Source organism: Pelodiscus sinensis, chromosome 22, assembly GCF_052426305.1.
Source record: "Pelodiscus sinensis isolate ZL-2025 chromosome 22, ASM5242630v1, whole genome shotgun sequence".
NCBI classification, from domain to species: Eukaryota; Metazoa; Chordata; order Testudines; family Trionychidae; genus Pelodiscus; species Pelodiscus sinensis.
In genome coordinates this window covers 21,506,195-21,524,923 of record NC_143073.1, presented here as the reverse complement: position 1 = coordinate 21,524,923, position 18,729 = coordinate 21,506,195, and the positions used below count along the sequence as shown (strand labels likewise).

General features: G+C 52.1%; 2 protein-coding genes across 5 annotated transcripts in view; both read left to right on the top strand.

Annotated features, from left to right (window-relative positions):
• Positions 1–1,880: 1,880 nt before the first annotated feature.
• On the top strand, positions 1,881–14,911 carry LOC102449662 (trypsin-3-like). Of its 3 annotated transcripts, none has more exons than XM_075906928.2 (6): positions 1,881–1,976; positions 2,871–2,965; positions 4,471–4,615; positions 6,905–7,158; positions 10,009–10,145; positions 10,647–14,908. In XM_075906928.2, the coding sequence occupies exons 2-6, from the start codon at positions 2,905–2,907 to the stop codon at positions 10,806–10,808; spliced, it is 759 nt and encodes a 252-aa protein (XP_075763043.2). In that variant the 5' UTR covers positions 1,881–1,976; positions 2,871–2,904; the 3' UTR covers positions 10,809–14,908. The 3 variants fall into 3 exon arrangements, with proteins under 3 accessions (XP_075763043.2, XP_075763044.2, XP_089628678.1); XM_075906929.2 differs by having other exon boundaries at positions 1,930–1,976; positions 4,431–4,615; positions 10,647–14,910; XM_089772552.1 differs by lacking the exons at positions 1,881–1,976; positions 2,871–2,965; positions 4,471–4,615 and adding an exon at positions 4,631–6,786 and having other exon boundaries at positions 10,647–14,911.
• Positions 14,912–16,550: 1,639 nt separating this feature from the next.
• LOC142819470 (kallikrein-14-like) overlaps positions 16,551–18,729 on the top strand; it is a 32,974-nt gene continuing 30,795 nt past the window's right edge. Inside the window, exons 1-2 of one of the 2 annotated variants that reach the window (XM_075906922.2) lie at positions 16,551–16,920; positions 17,859–17,947. In XM_075906922.2, the coding sequence (XP_075763037.1) occupies positions 17,902–17,947 (46 nt within the window). In that variant the 5' untranslated portion in view covers positions 16,551–16,920; positions 17,859–17,901. The remainder of the gene's footprint in view (positions 16,921–17,858; positions 17,948–18,729) is intronic. The other variant, XM_089772388.1, reaches the window with a different exon arrangement.

The following is an 18,729-nucleotide window of genomic DNA, read 5'->3' as shown; positions in this document are numbered from 1 at the left end:
TGGGAAAGAGCTCTTTCAAAAAAGGCTTCTTCCTTGTAGAATGAGAATTACCAATGCTGGAAAATCACTTGGCTGTGTCTACACTGCACCCCTTTTCTGGAAAAGGGATGCAGATGAGACAAGTCGGAATTGCAAATGAAGCGGGGGATTTAAATTTTCCCCACTTCATTTCTATAAACATGACTGCCGCTTTTTTCCAGCTTGGGGCTTTGCCGGAGAAAAGCGCCAGTCTAGACGGGATCTTTCGGAAAATAAACCCTTTTCCGAAAGATCCCTTATTCCTGAATTTAAGAGGTATAAGGGATCTTTCAGAAAAGGGTTTATTTTCCGAAAGATCCTGTCTAGACTGGCGCTTTTCTCCGGCAAAGCCCCGAGCTGGAAAAAAGCGGCAGCCATGTTTATACAAATGAAGTGGGGAAAATTTAAATCCCCCGCTTCATTTGCAATTCCGACTTGTCTCATCTGCATCCCTTTTCCAGAAAAGGGGTGCAGTGTAGACACAGCCCTTCTGTTCTTTTGATTTTCTTGCAGAAGAATGCAATTGCAGCATGGACGTTCCTCACGTTTTGTCGGAAAAACGGCCCTTTTTCCGACAAAACTTTGTAGTGTAGACATACCCAGTGTTGCAGTCAGTTCTTACTCCCACCTTACTGAACAGCGAAAATGGTTTGTTTTTTATATATATATATTTACTTCTTCCAGTGTTTCTCAACCTTTGTTTATAAAGTACCCCTTTTAAAAAAAAGATAACTACCCCCAGTACCTACAGTTTCCAGACACACACAATTTTTTTCTACCATTGCAACACATTCATTGAAACAACGTAATCGTAGCTGGGTGGGCGATGACATTTTTCGGTGTAAAAAGTACAAAAATAATAAAGCTCTGTAACACTTAAAAAAAAATTCAGTTTCATTTCAGTTGTATTGACGTACCCCCCAGACTTCTCTCGAGTTCCCCTAAGGCCGTGGTCCTCAACACGGTGCATTTGTGTGCACCCGCCAAGTGCTCAGGGCTGGCCTGGCCCCGGGCACGTGGCGCATGCGCGGTGCCGGAGCCGGCCCCGGGCACATGGCGCACGGTAAGCGCCGGCCCCGGGCGCGCGGTGTTTGCAGGGGGCGCCGGCCCTGGGCGCGCGGCGCTTTGGGGGGGGAGAGGGCCGGCCCCAGGCGCGCGGCGTTTGCAGGGGGCGCCGGCCCCGGGCACGCGGCGCTTGGCGGGGGGAGGGCACCGGCCCCGGGTGCGCGGTGCTTGGAGGGGGCACCGGCCCTGGGCGCGTGGCTATGGGGGGGCCCCGCCCCTGGGCGCGCAAGTGTCCCTGCCCCCTGGCGTCCGGCGGGCGAATGGCCACGCCCCCTGGCGCCTGGCAACCTCTAATGGTTGGGGACCACTGCCCTAAGGGTACTCGTACCACTGGTTGAGAAACACGGGGCTAGGCCCCTCGCTGCCCCCCGCGGGGAGAGGGGGTCAGGAGTGGGTTATGGGCTGTCGGGAATCAAGCTGGGCCGCCATCCCAGAGGTCAGCGTCCGAGCAGCCCCAGGGCAAACCCAGCGCTGAGTATCAGGAAGCAGGGCCTGGTTACCCAAAATTCAGGACCAGGTCAGGAGAGCAGGAAGAGAGGGGGAAAGACACCTTCCAGAGCAGGGCGGGAGGCGCAGGGAGGCAGGTTTGGCAGTGGAGAAGGTTCTGTTCCAAGGGCTAATCCCTGCCGGGTTCCCTACAGAGATGAGAGCAAAGGCTGGGTCCCTCCCCCACTCCCCGGCACAACCAACAGCAGCCAGGTGTCTGGGGGTGGAGGGAGGCTCCCGGCGGCTAAAACGTTGATCATCTGCTTAGATCCAGTGATGACAGTGACTCACAGGGCCGGCCTGTTTCTAGGGATATAAAGTGGCCCATCCCGGAGGCTTCTCAGCTTTTTCCAGGTCACAACCGCTGGGGACTCGTCTGCTCCCGAGGGCTCTGCAAGGAGCTGCAGGTGAAGCGGGGCCAGTCCAGTTCCCATTGTCAGCATGTCTGGCTGGGGGCGGGGGCATGGCGGCCGGGTGCAGAGGGATTGCTGTGGCTTGGGGAGTGGTGCAGGAAGGTGGTCCAGGGCATCCCATTGTTCCTGGGAAGATCATGGGGAAGCTTCTTGCTGCTATGGGAGTGTTACAGGCTGCCGGAGCATCACCCTGTTTTCTGGGGACAGGGGGCACTGCTCTGTTATTGGGGGATTATGGGGTGTGATGGGGCGCTCAGGAAGGACGGACGGTTTGGCAATTCAGCAGCTCAACAGGTACTAGGGAGACATGGCTTCTAATCGCTGAGCTGCCACTGCCTGCCTGTTAGACAGTCGTGTAGCTGTTCTGTGCCTCAGTTTCCCCGGCAGTGCAATGGGGACTGTAGCCCTGCCCAGCCTCACCAAACGGTTGTGGGGATAAACACAGTACCTGGCTGCCATGATGGAAGCCACATAGCACTGGAGAGCTATTCAATTCTCTGTTGTTTTTTTGTGGGGGCTCTGTTACTGGGGCAACTGAGAAGGGGAACCAGAGGAGAGGGGTGGGCTCAGTACAGCTCATGGAGATCTTTGCCACTGGGCTTAAGATTTTGTCTCTCCCTGCCGCGACAGATCAGATGTTTCCATGGAACGTGCCCCTGGGGGAGCCTCTGGGTGGAAGTGGACGATGGAGCTGAGTTGGGGAGACCCCCCCCCCCATTCCCACCACACAGTCCCAGTGTGTTTATCCATGTGGGGCTCCGTGGCTAGCTGCAGGGCAGGGCAACAGCTTGTTCACACTGGACTCCTACGCAAGCCCCTTACCTGCGAGTCACCCTCCCTCCTCAAGGCACCTCTGGCCAATGATTCCTTGTCGCTCTCTCCCTGCAGTAAACCAGCGACGTCGCCGACTGTTCCCATCGCCATGGACACCATGCAGCTGCTGATCCTCACCATGCTGGGTGCCGGGGCATCAGTAAGAAAAAGTAAGGAAGAGCATTGGGCGGGGTGGGAGGGTTCTGCAGTTTTGCCACAGGCCGTACAGGAGTGTCTCAGACGGGGCTTAAGACAGGTTGCTGCTCCGGAAGCGCGAAGATCCAGGAAGTGCCTAAATCGGTTCCACAGGTTGCAAAAGGGAATTAACATAGACAGGCCTCGTCACTGACGAGTCTCCAGTGCTTGTGGAGCAGGCCGGGAGCTCTGGTTTTACAAGAGGTTTTCATCCCGTGTCGGGACATAAGGGAAGAATTTTGAAATTTCCCACAAACCAGAATGTTTTTTGGGGAAAAAAATCTGCTTCTCTGAGACATCAATGTTTTTACAAATAAAGCTTTTGTAAAAACATAGCACTTTTACAGAGCAGAGCGCCATTTCGAATAGAACGCTAATTCTTTTATGAAAAAACCATGCGACAGACATCATTTAAAAAAAATCAAAATGGCTCTTTTCCAGTAATGTCAGACTACCCATCCCATGACTCACCAGGCACCACTAGATAAGGAGAAGCCAGTGCATCATGGGAGTCCCGGGCTATGAGGCATCCTGGGAGCTGTCGTTTGATTGTGGAGCCCGGCCCACAGAGGTTGATTTGTTTGGATCTGATAAAAGAAGTTGCCTGGCTACCAGCTCATTTCCAGACACTTTCAGCTTCAGCCAAATGGCATTTTCCAATAGGAAGAAAAAAGTTTCAATTATTTGTATTGCGGCAAAGCCGAGAAACTCGGTGGCCAGCTCTCGGCACTGCTGAGCCTGTGCTAACGGTGATTTCCGGAGACCGATCATTTGATCAGCTCTGGGGGCTTTTTCTTGGGAACAGCAAAAGGCTCTTTCCTGACTTTAGGGCCACAGTTCCCAATCACTGGTCCACAGTCCAGTGGGGGGCCATGAACCCCTGCCAGGCCACACCCCCGGCTGCTAATGAGCCCCGCCCACTTGGGCACTTCCCTATAAGGTGCGCACTTCCACACACGCTAACAGTCCTCTCTCTCCCACCCATGATGAGTGGCGCTGCAGACTGCCCTGTGCGCTGTGGCTGCAGCCGGGCCTTGGTAAGGCTGTCCCTTTGGGGGCAGCCTCACCATGGCTTTGGTTCCAGCTCTGGCAGTAATCACATGGCCTGGCTGATGGGGCTGCATGGTGGGCGGCTGCCCCGTGTCCTTTCCATTGTGGGGCCGAGCGTGCCAGGGGCAGGCACAATGGGAGAAGGACAGAGCCGCTCTCCCTCCCCCATGGCAGGCCACACAGAAATGGGGGGCGTTGGACCCTGCATCACCCGCCCCATGTGGGCTATGATCCCGTCCCTGTCTCTGCTGGAGACACCGCACCTGGGACAGCCTCAGGTCGCCTCAAGCTCTGCACGGCTGCACACGAGCGGCGGCTCACGGCAGTTCACGGCCCTTCTGCCACCAGTCAATTCATACTGCCGTGGCTGATGCTCGCCCCGGCTCCTAGCTGGTGTCTGGCTGATGTGAGCCTCTCTCCCCAACGGAAGTACATGTCATTGGGGCAAAGCCCTGCATCCCCGGCTCCCGGCCCTTCCAAGCAGCTCTCATGAAGCACGGACAAATCCACTGCGGCGGGAGCCTGATCGACAGGAAGTGGGTGTTGACTGCCGCGCACTGCAGCAAAGATATCTGGTAAGTCAGCGCGGGGGTGGGGGAGGGCGGATGAGGCCATGTCCCCAGTTCTTATCTTCTCCTTTGGGACCCCCTTCTGTGCCCACCTCTCCCTCTGCCCCTCCCCCCTCAATCCCAGCCTCATCCTTCCGTTTTTCCAGCCTCCGCACCATTTTGTGGCTCTTCCCTTCACCTTCGGGGGGTTTTCAGCGCCCTGCTTCAGATGTGGCTGCCCAGCCCGGAGGCGGCAGGCCCGTATGGCTCTCCCCAGTGGTGTGGGCAGAAGGAAACTCGCCCCCACCCTTGCCAGCATCAGTCCTTGGAGCATCCCCCTGGTTCTTCAAAATACAGCACTATTCCGACTGGTCCCGTAGCCCTCGTGGTGCGGAATAGCGTACCCACTATTTTGAAATAGATTTTGAAATAAAAGATGCATTTCAAGACACGGAATTGCTATTTTGAAATTCTTCCGGAATCCCAAAATAGCTCCGCTGTCTGGAGGTCCCCTCGCAGAATTCAGCCCAGAGGGGAGGGGAGAGTGTGAAGGACAGAGCTATCTTCAGGACAGGCCGTGTTTACAGAGCACTAGAAAGGTCACCTGCATTTTGAGAGCGCTTCCGCTTTAGCCAAACACCACACATTCATTCCAGGGATTACATTGTCATCAACTATTCCCCACATCCCCTCTCCATTCGGGGCTCTAGGCTTGAGCTGTGGGCTGATAGGAGCCTGATATCATAACAATGCATCTTGCACACAATTTTCAGATTGGGAGCGGTGGGAGTCTGTCAGCAAAAACACCGAGGAGTCCTGTGGCACCTAAAGGACTCACCTTGGGAAGGCTCATGCCCAAATAAGTTAGTGAGTCTTTAAGATGCCACAGGACTCCTTGTTAATTATTCCTAACATTCTATTTACGATTTTAGAGACCTCTATCAAATCACCCTCTTAGTCTCTTCTTTTCTAAGCTAAAAAGTCCTAGTCTTTTAATCTCTCTTCATATGGGACCCGTTCCAAACCCCTCATCATTTTTGTAGCCTTTTTCTGAACCTTTTCAAATGCCAATATATCTTTTTTGAGATGAAGCGACCACATCTGTACGCAGTATTCAAGATGTGGGCGTACTATGGTTTTATACAGAGTCAATAAGATATTTTCTGTCTTACTCTCTATCCCCTTTTTCATTATTACTAACATTCTGTTTCCTTTTTTGACTGCCGCTGCACACTGAGTGGATGTTTTCAGAGAACTATCCACAAGGATTCCAAGATCTCTCTCTTGAGTAGTTGTAGCTAAATGAGTCCCCATCATATTGTACGTGTAGTTGGGATGATTTTTTCCAAAGTGCATCGCTTTACATTGATCAACATTTAATTTCATTTGCTGTTTTGTTGCCCTTATGTGTGTGCACAGATACCTTTTGGTCTCTGGAGTTACGGACATTGTCCATGTAGCTCTGTTTCAAAGGTGTTTGCTCCTGGGGTAACATCCCACAAGGCAGTTTACTTCCCGTCTGGCCAGCACCTTGTGAAAGGGCCAGTTTTTCAGGAGCCTTATGCAGCCGGGTAGTTCATTTAAGCCTAGGGATGGAATTCCTGATTTTGGGTGAAAACGGCTGCTTTGGTAATGACAGAATGCCCCACAAATTCAGGACGGACTCAGCCGTGTGGGCTGGTTTTCCTGAGGATGGGCTTGCATATCACTGTGGATTCCTCTCTGGGCTTCTCTCTCCTGTCCATGGAGAGCCTCTCCCTGCTTGCACCCGCACTCCGCATCCGCCTGCTCTTCTCTGGCAGCAGCATGCGAGGGCTCCTTGCTGCCAGACTGGGGCCAGAGAGGAGCTCCCAGCCTCGGCAGCTCTGCTCCAACCTGCAAGAAGGCCCCAAGCAGCATGTGGGGGGAGGAGGAAGGTGTGGCAGGAGAACAAAGCATTTTATGTCCAGCCATTGGGCCTAAAAATAACTGAACCAACTATGCAGTGCACAATACCATGGAAATGGAGGATACATGCATAGGGTGAAACTTGAATATAAAGTAACCAATACTTGTATTTTTGTGTCTGTGGCCTGCTCCATACGTGCCCTTCCCCATGGCTCTGCTCAGCTCTGTGAAGGCGAAGTTTGTGCCAAGAAAAAACCAAGATCAGATGTGTCTGGAGTCAAACTGAGCCATACGGGACCCAAACTGGCAAGGTCTCAGAGGTCGCCTCTGCCCCAGGAAATCCACTCATGGCCCAACACTACTTGCTTGCGTGCCATGAGCTTTGACTCGCCTCCCCTTGATCTCCTCTTTTGCCCTGTCTCCACGCAGGTCAGTGCTGGTGTATCTTGGGGATTATAATCTGAAGACGAACGAAGGCACAGAACAGATTCGAGGAGTTAAAAATATCATCGTGCACCCAGGGTATAATAGCCGCCTTCAGGACAAAGACTTCATGCTCCTGGAGTTGGATGAACCGGCTGAACTCAATAGCAACGTGAGCACAATCAGCCTGGCAACCCAGTGTCTTGCGCCTGGAACAAAGTGCACCGTGTCAGGATGGGGCACAGTCACGACCCCCAAAAGTAAGGGGCCCTGAGGCATGGAAGGGAGGGATTGAGGTTGGGCTCAGCGTCGGGAAGGGGGTTGATGATCGTTAGGGAGACCTTGCTAACGGGTTGTCAACAGTCTTTGGCTTCTCACACGGGACATTTTTCAACTTGAAACAATTGTTGCTGCAAAATGCAGCTTCGACAAAACCAACATCTGGGGAGATCTCACAAGAATATAAGAACATAAGAATGGCCAGACAGGGTCAGACCAAAGGTCCATCTAGCCCATTGTCCTGTCTGCTGACAATGGCCAATGCCAGATGCTCCAGAGGGAGGGGTCACACCAGGTAATCCTCACATGATCTCTCCCCTGTCACCCACCTCCAGAGAAACAGAGGCCAGGGACACCATTCCTACCCATGCTGGCTAATAGCCAGGGCTTGACAAATTGCTGAATCTATTCGCCCGTGGCAAGGAGATTTTAGTTGGTCGTGCTATGAGCCCCATTCACCAGCGCTTTGCGCGTGCACAGTGCCAGTCTTGCGTATGCGCAGCGCAGGGCTGGCAAGTGGCTCTGGCCGGTGTTTGCTTGCCCTACTAATAACCCTTGAGGGACCTAACCTCCATGAATCTATCTAGCTCTTTTTTGAACCCTGTGAAAGTTCTAGCCTTCACCGCATCCTATGGCAAGGAGTTCCACAGGTTGAGTGTGCACTGAGTCCAGAAAAACTTCCTTTTGTTTGTTTTAAACCTGAGGCCCATTAATTTTATTTCGTGACCCCTAGTTCTTATATTGTGGGAATAAGTAAATAATGTATCCTTATTCCAATTGTTTCCATACCAGTCATGATTTTATAGACCTCTATCTAATCACCCTCTTAGTCTCCTCTTTTCTAAGCTAAAAAGTCCCAGTCTTTTAATCTCTCTTCATATGGGACCCGTTCCAAACCCCTCATCGGAGAACTATCCACAAGGATTCCAAGATCTCTCTCTTGAGTATCTGTAGCTAAATGAGTCCCCATCATATTGTACGTGTAGTTGGGATTATTTTTTCTAATATGCATAACTTTACATTGATCAACATTTAATTTCATTTGCTTTTTTGTTGCCCAATCACTTAGGGTATGTCTACACTAGCCTCTTATTTCGAACTAGGGAGGCTAATGTAGGCATTCAAAGTTGCAAATGAAGCCCGGGATTTAAATATCCCAGGCTTTATTTGCATCTTCCCGTTCGGTCGCCATTTTTAAGTCTGGACTAACTGCCAGGGCGGGGACCTGGTAGTTCGAATTAAAGCCCTAATAAAAACTCCTTTTTATTCCTCCTGCAAGCAGCTTTAACAGGTAGTTCGAATTAGGGCTTTAATTCGAACTACCGAGTCCCGGGCTTCATTTGCAACTTCGAATGCCTACATTAGCCTCCCTAGTTTGAACTAGGGGGCTAGTGTAAACATACCCTTAGTTCGGTGAGATCTTTTTAAAGCTCTTCACAGTCTGCTTTTGTTTTAAGTATTTTGAGCAGTTTGGTATCTGCAAATTTTGCTGCTTCACTGTTTACCCCTTTCTCTAGATCATTTAGATATAACTTGAATAGGATTGGTCCCAGGACAGACCCTTGGGGGTGGGGGCCCCCACTTGTTACATCTCTCTGCTCAGAAAACTGACCATTTATTCCTGCCCTTTGTTTTCTGTCTTTTAACCAGTTATCACTTCATGAAAGGACCTTCCCACTTATCTCATGACAACTTACTTTGCTTAACAGCCTTTGGTGAGGGACCTTCTCAAAAGCTTTCTGGAAATCTAAGTACATTACATCCACTGGATTCCGCTTGTCCACCTGTTTGTTGACCCCATCAAAGAACTCTAGCAGATTAGTAAGGCATGATTTCCCTTTACAGAAACCATGTTGACTTTCCCCCAACAAATTATGTTAATCTATGTGCTTGACAATTTTATTCTTTACTAGGGTTTCAACTAATTTACCTGGTATTGACTTACCGGTCTGTAATTGCCAGGATCACCTATAGAGCCCTTTTAAAATATTGGCGTCACTTTAACTATCTTCCAGTCATTAGGTACGGAAGCTGATTTAAATGATAAGTTACAAACCACAGTCAACAGTTCAGCAATTTCCCATTTGAGTTCTTTTAGAACTCTTGAGTGAATGCCATCTGGTCCCGGGGAGTTTTACTGTTTATTTTATCCAGAATAGCCTCTCTCCTTTTGGGTTCCAGAACCAGCTGCTCCAAAAAGCAGTCACTTAAGATAACAAGAAATTGTACCTCTGCATCCCGTCCTGAGGTGACATAGACCCAGTCAATATGGGGTTAGATTTTGATAGACTCTAATCTCTCTCAGCATTTCATAGCCACTATCACTGTCCTGCTCAGATGGTCTATAATATATCCCTTCCTTTATATTTTTAGTATTGGAGCATGGAATTACTACTCATAGGCTATGTCTACACTGGCGCGATCTTGCGCCAGAGCTATGCAAATGAGGCTAAGCGTGGAATATCCCCGAGCCTCATTTGCATATCTAATGAGCCGCCATTTTGCGGAAGAGGCTCTTGCACAAGAAGGAGCTGTCTACACTGCCCCTTCTTGCGCCAGAAAAACCCTCTTGCGCAATGCTGCTACGCTGATTATTTTCAGGATCCCAGCTGAGGTCAATGGGCTGGAGCTCCTCTGGGGTCAACAGAGCCAGATCCCAGCTGGGGTTAATGGGCCGTAGCTTCAGTGGGGTCAATGGGACCAGATCCTGAGCTGGGCTCAAGCAGACATCGTTCCATTGGGGTCAGTGGATCTATGCCAGTTGAGGGCCTTACACTAAATTTAAGTCTCTTGCACCCTCCTCCCAAGCGTGTTTTCCTGTCATTGCCCAGAGACCTTCCCCGATGAATTACAGTGCGCAGATATCTACAGCATCAGCCAGGACAGCTGCAAGGAGCGTTACAGGGGCTTGATCACAGAGAACATGCTCTGCGCCGGCGTGGAACAGGGCGGGAGAAGCTCATGCCGGGTAAGGGGCAACCTTGAAGATCGGGGCAGGTGCCAGGTGTCGGCGCTCACAGGGCTCGGTACTGTCCTATTCCCGGCGACCTCCAAATCCTTCCAGGCTGCTGCTGAGGGGCAGTCGTCAGCCCTCCCACTTGCCCCCTGGAAGAGCAGCCAGTCTGCCCCCCAGCTGCACCAAGGCCTAAATGCTCCAGTCACTTCTTTGGCCTGCCCTGACCCCCAGCACTGGTAGATCAAACTAGGTTCGCCTGAACCCATTTCTGCTCTTTACACCCTTCCTGTCTGTATGTCCCTGCTGCCCCATGTGGTATGTCTGTCTGGCTGTCGCCCTCAGCTGGAGGGGATGGGCCTGTTGTGTGTCTGTGTGTGTGTAGGTGCCTGCTGGAGGGGATGGGAGTTCTGTGTGTGTGTCTGCTGCCTCCTGCTGCAGGGGCCGGGCTCTGCTCGCTGTGCACACGCACTGGGGTGTGGCTGTGTTTGCTGATACCTCCGTGTTTCTTTGCAGGGTGATTCCGGAGGCCCAGTGGTCTGCGAGGGGATGCTGCAGGGCGTGGTCTCCTGGGGAACACCTATCTGTGCCCAGCGGGGACTGCCTGGGGTCTATGCCAATGTCTGCAAAGCCATCCAGTGGGTGAGAGACACCATAAGGGACAGGCCCACCCAATAGGATGGAGGACTTACAGCACATCACACCTGCCAAAGTAACTCACCAACCCCCTTTCTCCGTCCCCGCCCCCGCCATGCCTCTCCTCATCTCACCACAGCACCCGGGGGATACCGAGTGGAGTGTGGAGAGATTGCTCGGGCAGCACTGCGCTGGGGGTATTGCGGAGTGGCCAATCCAAAGCAGCCAGCAGTTACAACACAGACCTGACACAATCCAGCAACTGTATGAAAAATGTGCAAGTGGCATAAAAAGCCCAAATCAGCCTGGAGATTGTGAGATTGGTTTAGAAAACACGAGATCAGCTTGAAATTCTCTCAACTGGTTTCCAAAAACCATAAAAGTCCTGAATCAGCCTGGAGTGAACAGGAGCAGTTCAGAAATCCAAAGGCCGACTTTAAAAATCAAGAGATTTGCTTTAGAATCTCGGGATTGACTGGCCAGCCAGAAAACCTCTGTGCTCATCACGAGATCCACCTGACGACTGTGAGGTGGGTTTCCAGATGAAGAGAGTGGATTAAATGTTTGGTCCTAGTCTACACTAGGACCTTATTTTGAAATATCTGCCCCCATGGTCGAATTCCTAAGTGCTGCGCCCACGCTAAGGGTATGTCTACAATGCCACCCTAGTTTGAATTAAGGTAGCAATGTAATCATTTGACCTTGCAAATGAAGCCCAGGATTTACATATCCCGGGCTTCCTTTGCATGTTCCCGGGCATCGCCATTTTTAAATGCCGCGTAGTTCGAACTACCTGCCTGCAGCATGGACTACGTAGTTCGAATTAAAGCCCCTAGTTCGAACTACCGTTATTCCTCATGAGGCTCCCATTCCATGAGAAATATACACATTTTGCAGGGGCCGGGAGAGGCTGGCGGGAGAGGGTGAAGGAGCTCCATTGTGAATGGGAGTGAAAAGCTGACATGTTTAACCTCCAACACAGCGGGAATGCTAAAAAAAAATGGTTTTACTCATGGTGAAACGTTGCAGGTCTACTGTAAAAGTATTTTACTCCTATAACCCTGCCTCCTTTGGCTTCATAAAATGTTTTGCAAAAGAAAAGAACCCATGCTTCAGGGCAGCGTTGGCATTTTGAATCATTAAGTTTTGGTTTTGATGTTATGTGAGGGTGTGAAACCTAGTCTAAGAGCGAAGGAAAAACTTTCCAAGTCTAAGCTGCAGTGGGGGAGATCTAGGTTGGAAAAACGATTTCCCTAGGAGGATGGGGAAGCTCTGGGATGGGTTTCCTGGCAGCAGCAGGCAGGCATTGCTGGGTGTAGGCTTTCTTTGGTAAATGTGCAGCGTTAGGGCGCAAACACACCTCTCCCTCATGCTCCCCCAAGTAAGCTGCCTGAAGTGATCTGGGGGCAGAGTGTTCCTGCCCCCCCTCCCCGGACTCGCCCTCCCGGTGCTCTGGGGCTGGAGAGACTGGGCCAGGCTGGGCGGTGCTGCACACCCTGACTCCTCCCTGCCCCGGTGCTCCAAGGCTGAGCTGGGGTTGGCTAGCCATGTGGTGTGGAGCACCTTCCACCGGGGCTGGGGAGGCTGCAGCGAGCGCGCACCCACTCCCTTCCCTTCCCTGTGGTTGGAAAGGGGGAGCACATACACCGTGCACTGCCCTGCCTCACAGGGGCAGGGAAGGGCGGGGCCTAGCAGAAGGGGCGGAGATGGGGGTGGGGCTTCCTCCCCCAGCCCTACCTTCACCAACCACCCATAAAGCCCAGCCCTGGCCTCTCTCCTGGGGGAGCCGGGAAAATCAACCTCAGCCTTGCCTTGGCCGACCAGATCACAGGGGAGGGAGGCTGGGGCAGTGTGAAACTCCTGCCTTCCCTTGGCCGGCCAGAGCACGCTTCCTTGGGGAACCATGGGAGGATGCGTTTGCACCCTTCTCACCCCCCTCCCCCGTGTACGCGCCTGATACATCAAACATCCATCTTTGGGTTCCTTTGTCTTTCTCATGGTTTTTCCCCATAAACGCAGAAGTGGGGGCCCGCAAAAGTACCCCAAAACCTTATCTTTCCAGGCTTTCGAATAAAGCTTCTGAAGACCAGATGGAGGGTGCCGCATGGCACTTATCTACCTCCCCTGGCATCTTCCTGGCCAGAAGAGGTCACTGCAGGTCCCGTGGTCCAACAACCTATCCCTGTGTCCCATGCTGGCAGCCCTTTGGCCCTGGCTGCTTTGCAGGTTTCAGTCACATTCCTGAGGAGGTGAGTATTGGCCCCTAGAGCTTCATTGTCTCCTTGCTAATTAGCACAGCCATTGGCTGAGCATTCCTTGCCCATTGCTCTGCCTCAGACAGAGAATCTGCCTTCCAGCATCAACAGAGAGTACATAATAATAACCCCACATTCAGACATTACACAAGTACATGAATAGCATGTACAGAATCAGTAGAACATAAGCTTTCATGTGACACCCTAAGTTTCCCTTTTCCACAGAGCACACCAGTCCTGGTATGCTCCTTCTCAGGTGAGAAGCTCCAAATTCAATTACAGGTATCAACAGTGCAATGTCAGTATCACCAGTTTTTTTAACATACAGTGTGTCCTGGGTACATTTCTTAACAGTTTCCAGGGCCCTTGCAGAAAATCACGCACATTGCACATTGTGACACTTCTTAGGGGTCTCCCCTTGCTCAGCTTCAGCTGTCCCCAGAGCTGAATGTGGGCCCACAGCTCTCTCCTCAGCCATTCCAGGCTGACGGGCACCTCCTGCAGACAGAGAGCTGGGAAGAAACCCTTCCCCTCAGGCCTGCTGCCCCTCCCAGCAGCCACACTGCCAGGGTCCACACACTGAGCTCCCTCAAATAAGTCGCTTTCAGCTTGTGCAAGTTTGGTTTTACAAACCTCACCAGCAGGGCCGGGCCAAGACATTTTGGTGTCCCGGACCCGGACACACGGTGACACCCGCGGGCGCACGGCACATGCAAGGCCCCATTGCCGCGGGGGGAAGGGTGCTGCTGGCATGCAGCTAGGGGCGGGCCGCACCGGGCCGTGCAGGGCCTCACGGCCATGGGGGGAAGGGCGCTGCTGGCATGCAGCTAGGGGCAGGCCGCTCTAGGCCGTGCAGAGCCCCATGGCCGTGGGGGGAAGGGTGCTGCTGGCATGCAGCTAGGGGTGGGCCACGCCTGGCCGTGCAGGGCCCCACGGCCGGGGAGGGGAGGGCGCTGCTGGCTGGTGCCGCGGGGATGGGAGTGGCTGATGCTGCAGGAACCGGGCGCAATGCGCCTGATGGCAGCTATAAGGGATGCCGTGTGCCCCTTGCAGCTGCCATCAGACTCTCCCATCGGTTGGCGGCACCAGGCACCTGCCCAGCTTGCCCGCCCCTTAGTCCGGCCCTGCTTACCAGCCAACAACTCATCCCTCTCCAGAACTTGATCTTTCCCCTCAGCTAAAACTTCACTCTGGCCGGCCACTCCAGACTTCCTGCTTACTGGGCTCTTCCTGCCCTGTGTTTAATTCCAGCCTCGCCTCTGAGGTTTCAGGCAGACAAGCAGAAATCGTACGTACAGCCACACAGCTCTCTCCTTCAAGCAAACCCGGCTCCCAATAGGACTGACTAGCCACAGACAACGTCTCAGGATCACACTCACCCCTTTCACAGACCTCCCTGTTAGCTACAGGCAGCACAGAAGATTCACACTCATGCATGTTCTGGGGCTGGGTTAAGGTATCAGCCCGATCACACATAGTAGCCACGCTATAATCACACCCCATATCCACACCGCTAACCACTGAACTCCTGGAGGATTCAGTCTCTGTCGGTCTTCCTCTCTCTGGGGCTGGAGTTTCCTGGGATATTGAACAGTGACTGGAACATTCACGGGAGTAGGGTGGTTGGTTGGAACGTCCGGCTTCTTAGCTTTCACCATTTCAAGTGTGGCCTTCACTTTAGCAAGCCTCGCCTGTGCTTCCGCTTCTGCTTGCCTTCGCTTGGCCTCTCGTCGCTCACGCTTCTGCTCTCCTTCCACTTCTATTGCTGCTAGTCTTGCTTGTTTTCCTGCTTCTATTTGTGCTAGCCTCCCCAGATGTTCTTGTTGGGCGCGCTTCTCCTCTGTCTCTATTTTAGCTAGCCTCGCCAGATGTTCTTGTTGGGCACGCTTCTCCTCTGTCTCTATTTTAGCTAGCCTCGCCAGATGTTCTTGTTGGGCACGCTTCTCCTCTGTCTCTATTTTAGCTAGCCTCGCCAGATGTTCTTGTTGGGCACGCTTCTCCTCTGTCTCTATTTTAGCTAGCCTCGCCAGATGTTCTTGTTGGGCACGCTTCTCCTCTGTCTCTATTTTAGCTAGCCTCGCCAGATGTTCTTGTTGGGTGCTTTTCTCCTCGGTCTCTATCTGTCGGAGAAACTCCATCGCCTTCTCAGTTAGAGGTCTGCCAGATACCTTACAGGCAGATTCCCGCATAGAAGGCATTGGTGAGGGGAGAGGAGGGCTGCTATACCTTGCTTCTACCCTCTCCTTGGGGGTATGAATCTGCCCTAGAGCTGGACATCGTGCCTTAACTAGCCTAGCTATCCAGTTATCCCAAAAGCTACAATAAAATAAACCTTTTGGGTAGGATGGTCTGTGTCTGTCTTAAGGTTAAACTTCTGTATGCCTCTCCCCAAGGCAGCACAGAAAACAAAAGAAAAGAAAAAAGAGCAAGAGAAAAGAAACTGCAAAGCTTGCAACTTAAAACTTGTGTCCTTTTAAAAATCCTGGGTTCTCAAAATAATTCCACGGCTATACCACCATGTCTAGGCTTTTTCCACACTCTGGCATGATAAATGCAGAAGTGGGGGCCCGCAAAAGTACCCCAAAATCTTATCTTTCCATGCTTTGGTATAAAGCTTCCCCCCAAAATCTTAAAACCCTAGATTTTGGGGATAAAAAATCCATTGCCACCACCCAAGTAATAATAAAGAAACTTGGGGAAATCTCAGCCCCCAAAAGTAAAAAACCAGGACACAAAAATTAACCAAGATCAGGTTCATAAAAAGAAAAGAGAAAGAACTTTTATTAGCACCACAATATTCCTGTGGCAAGTGTTGCATAAAAAAGCCTCATCCTGAGCTTACTTGATTTATATACATGGATTTACTGAAACTACACCAAACTGTAAGGTCTATCCATCTACACTGGCAGCTTTTTGCACAAGAACTCTTTTGCGCAAGAGTTCTTGTGCAAAACCTCTTCCAGAAGAGAGCATCTACACTGGTATGTACTTTTGCGCAAGAGCATTCTTGCCAGTGTAGACGCTCTCTTGCGCAAGAAAGCTCCGATGGCCATTTAACCATCCGGCTTTCTTACACAAGATATTCACGTTGCCTGTCTACACTGGCCTCTTGCGCAAGAACAGTTGTGCAAGAGGACTTATTTCTGAGCGGGAGCATCACAGTTCTTGCGCAAGGAGCACTAATTTCACACATTAAAATGTCACTGTTCCTGCGCAAGAACTCCCCGCCAGTGTAGACAGTCAGCAAATTTTTGTGCAAAAGCAACTGGTTTTGCGCAAAATCTTGCCAATGTAGACATAGCTCAGGAGTCCAGTTGCAAGCTGCTGAGCTGACGTCACTGTGGGCTAATGGTGCACTAGCACTGAGGCGCCTCTACTAGGAGCTGAACTTGCTGAAGAGCTGACGTCACTGTGTGCTGAGGGGAGCCTGGAGCTATGCTGCTGAAGAGCTGACATCTGCTATGAGCTAAAACCACTGTTGCTGTGTGGAGCCTGACACTGTACTGCTGAGCTACTAGCAGAGCGGCTGGTGAGGTTAGAGCACCAGGAAGGGAGGAGGAAAGACACATTCTGGAGCAGGGCGGGAAATGCAGGGAGGCAGGTTTGGCCACTGCCGTTTCGAGGGCTTCCTGCCAGGTTCCCAACAGAGATGGGAGCAAAATCTGGTTCCCTCCCCCACTCTCCGGAACCAACCGATGGCAGCCAGGTGACTGGGGGTGGAGGGAGGCACCCAGTGGATAAAACATTGATCATCTGCTTAGATCCACTGATGACAGTGACTCACTGGGACGGCCTTTTCCCAGGCATATAAATGGACCCATACCGGAGGCTTCTCAGCTTTTTCCAAGTCACAACCGCTGGGGACTCGCTGGTCCTGAGGGCCCTGCCAGGAGCTACAGGTAAAACGGGGCCCCTCCAGCCCTCATCATCAGCATGTCTGGCAGGGGCGGGGGCGTGCCAGACGGGTGCACAGGAGGTTGCTGTGGCTTGGAGAGTGGTGCAGGGAGGTGATCCGGAGCATCCCGTTGTTACTGAGAAGATCATGGGGAGGCATCTCACTGCTTATGGGGGTGATTATGGGCTGCCAGAGCATCACCCCATTTTCAGAGGATGGGGGCACTGCTGTTATTGGGGGTGGGGTGGGATGGGTTGCTCAGGAAGGACGGAGAATTTAGCAGCTTAACGGCTCTGCCAGTACTAGGGAGACATGGCTTCTAATCGCTGGGCTGCTGCTGCCTCCCTGTCGGACATTGGCCCAGTGGTGGTGCTGCTCCGTGCCTCAGTTTCCCCAGCACTGCAACAGGGACAGTAGCCCTGCCCAGCCTCACAAATGGTTGTGGGATAAGCACAGCACCTGCTCTGGGGTGCTGCCGTGATGGAAGCCACCCGGCACCGGAGAGCTATTCATTTCTGTGTTGTAGAGCTGCTGGGGGAAGTGGGGGCTCTGTTACTGCGGCAACGCATGAGAAGGGGAACTAGGAGGAGAGGGGTGGGCTCAGGCCAGCTCATGGAGATCTTTGCCGGCTGGCTTAAGATTTCATCCCTCCCCCCACAACAGGTCAGATGTTTCCATGGAACGTGCCCTTGGGGCAGCCTCTGGGTGGAAGTGGATGATGGAGCAGAGTTGGGGGAGACTGGCCCCCCCTTGACACCACACGATCCCAGTGTGTTTATCCATGAGGGGCTCTGCTATCGCCCTACGGTACAGGCAGGGTAGCTGCGGGGCAGGGAAACAGCTTGCTCACGCCTGACTCTTTAGCGAGCCCCTTACCTGTGTGTCACCCGTCCTCCTCAAGACACCCCCGGCCAACGATTCCCTGTCGCTCTCTCCCTGCAGTAAACCAGCGACGTCGCCGACTGTTCCCATCACCACAGCCGCCATGCAGCTCCTGATCCTCGCCGTGCTGGTCGCCGGGGCAGCGGCAGGTAGGGAAGAGCCTGGCAAGAAGCCACCGTTGGGTGGGGTGGGAGGGTTCTGCAGTTTCACCACAGGCCCTACAGGAGTGTCTCAGACATGGTATAAGAGAAGTTGCTTCTCAGGAAGTGCAGAGTTCCAGGAAGTGCCTAAATCGGTTCCACAGGTTGTGAAAGGGGATTAACATAGACAGGCCTCATCGCTGATGAGCATCCATTGCTTGTGGGGACGGCCGGGAGCCCTGATTTCACAAGGGGTTTTCGTCCTGCGTCAGGACAGAAGGGAAGAATTTTGAAATTTCCCACAAACTGGAATGTTTTTTGGGGAGGAAAATCTGCTTCTCTGAGACTTCAATGTCTTTACATGCAAAGCTTTTGTCAAAACATACAGAGCAGAGCTCCATTTCGAATAGGACGCTAATTCTTTTAAGAAAAAATCAGGCGTATAAAACTATTAAAAAAAAATCGAAATGGCTTTTTTCCAGTAATGTCAGACTACACATCCCATGACTCACCAGGCACCACTAGATAAGGAGAAGCCAGTGCATCATGGGAGTCCCGGGCTTTGAGGCATCCTGGGAGCTGTAGTTTGATTGTGGAGGCCGGCCCAGAGAGGTTGATTTGTTTAGATCTGATAAAAGAAGTTCCCTGGCTACCAGCTCATTTTCAGACATTTTCAGCTTCAGCCAAATGGCATTTTCCAATAGGAAGAAAAAAGTTTCAATTATTTGTATTGCGGCAAAGCCAAGAAACGCCACTCGGTGACCGACTCTGGGCACTGCTGAGCCTGTGCT

What these genes read in the sequence shown, in the direction of transcription:
- LOC102449662 (XM_075906928.2), top strand. Translation starts at nt 2,905, where the DNA reads ATGGACACCATGCAGCTGCTGATCCTCACCATGCTGGGTGCCGGGGCA. An exon ending in CACAGTCACGACCCCCAAAA is followed by an intron (nt 7,159 to 10,008) that starts GTAAGGGGCCCT and finishes GTCATTGCCCAG; the next exon opens with AGACCTTCCCCGATGAATTA. An exon ending in GCGGGAGAAGCTCATGCCGG is followed by an intron (nt 10,146 to 10,646) that starts GTAAGGGGCAAC and finishes GTTTCTTTGCAG; the next exon opens with GGTGATTCCGGAGGCCCAGT.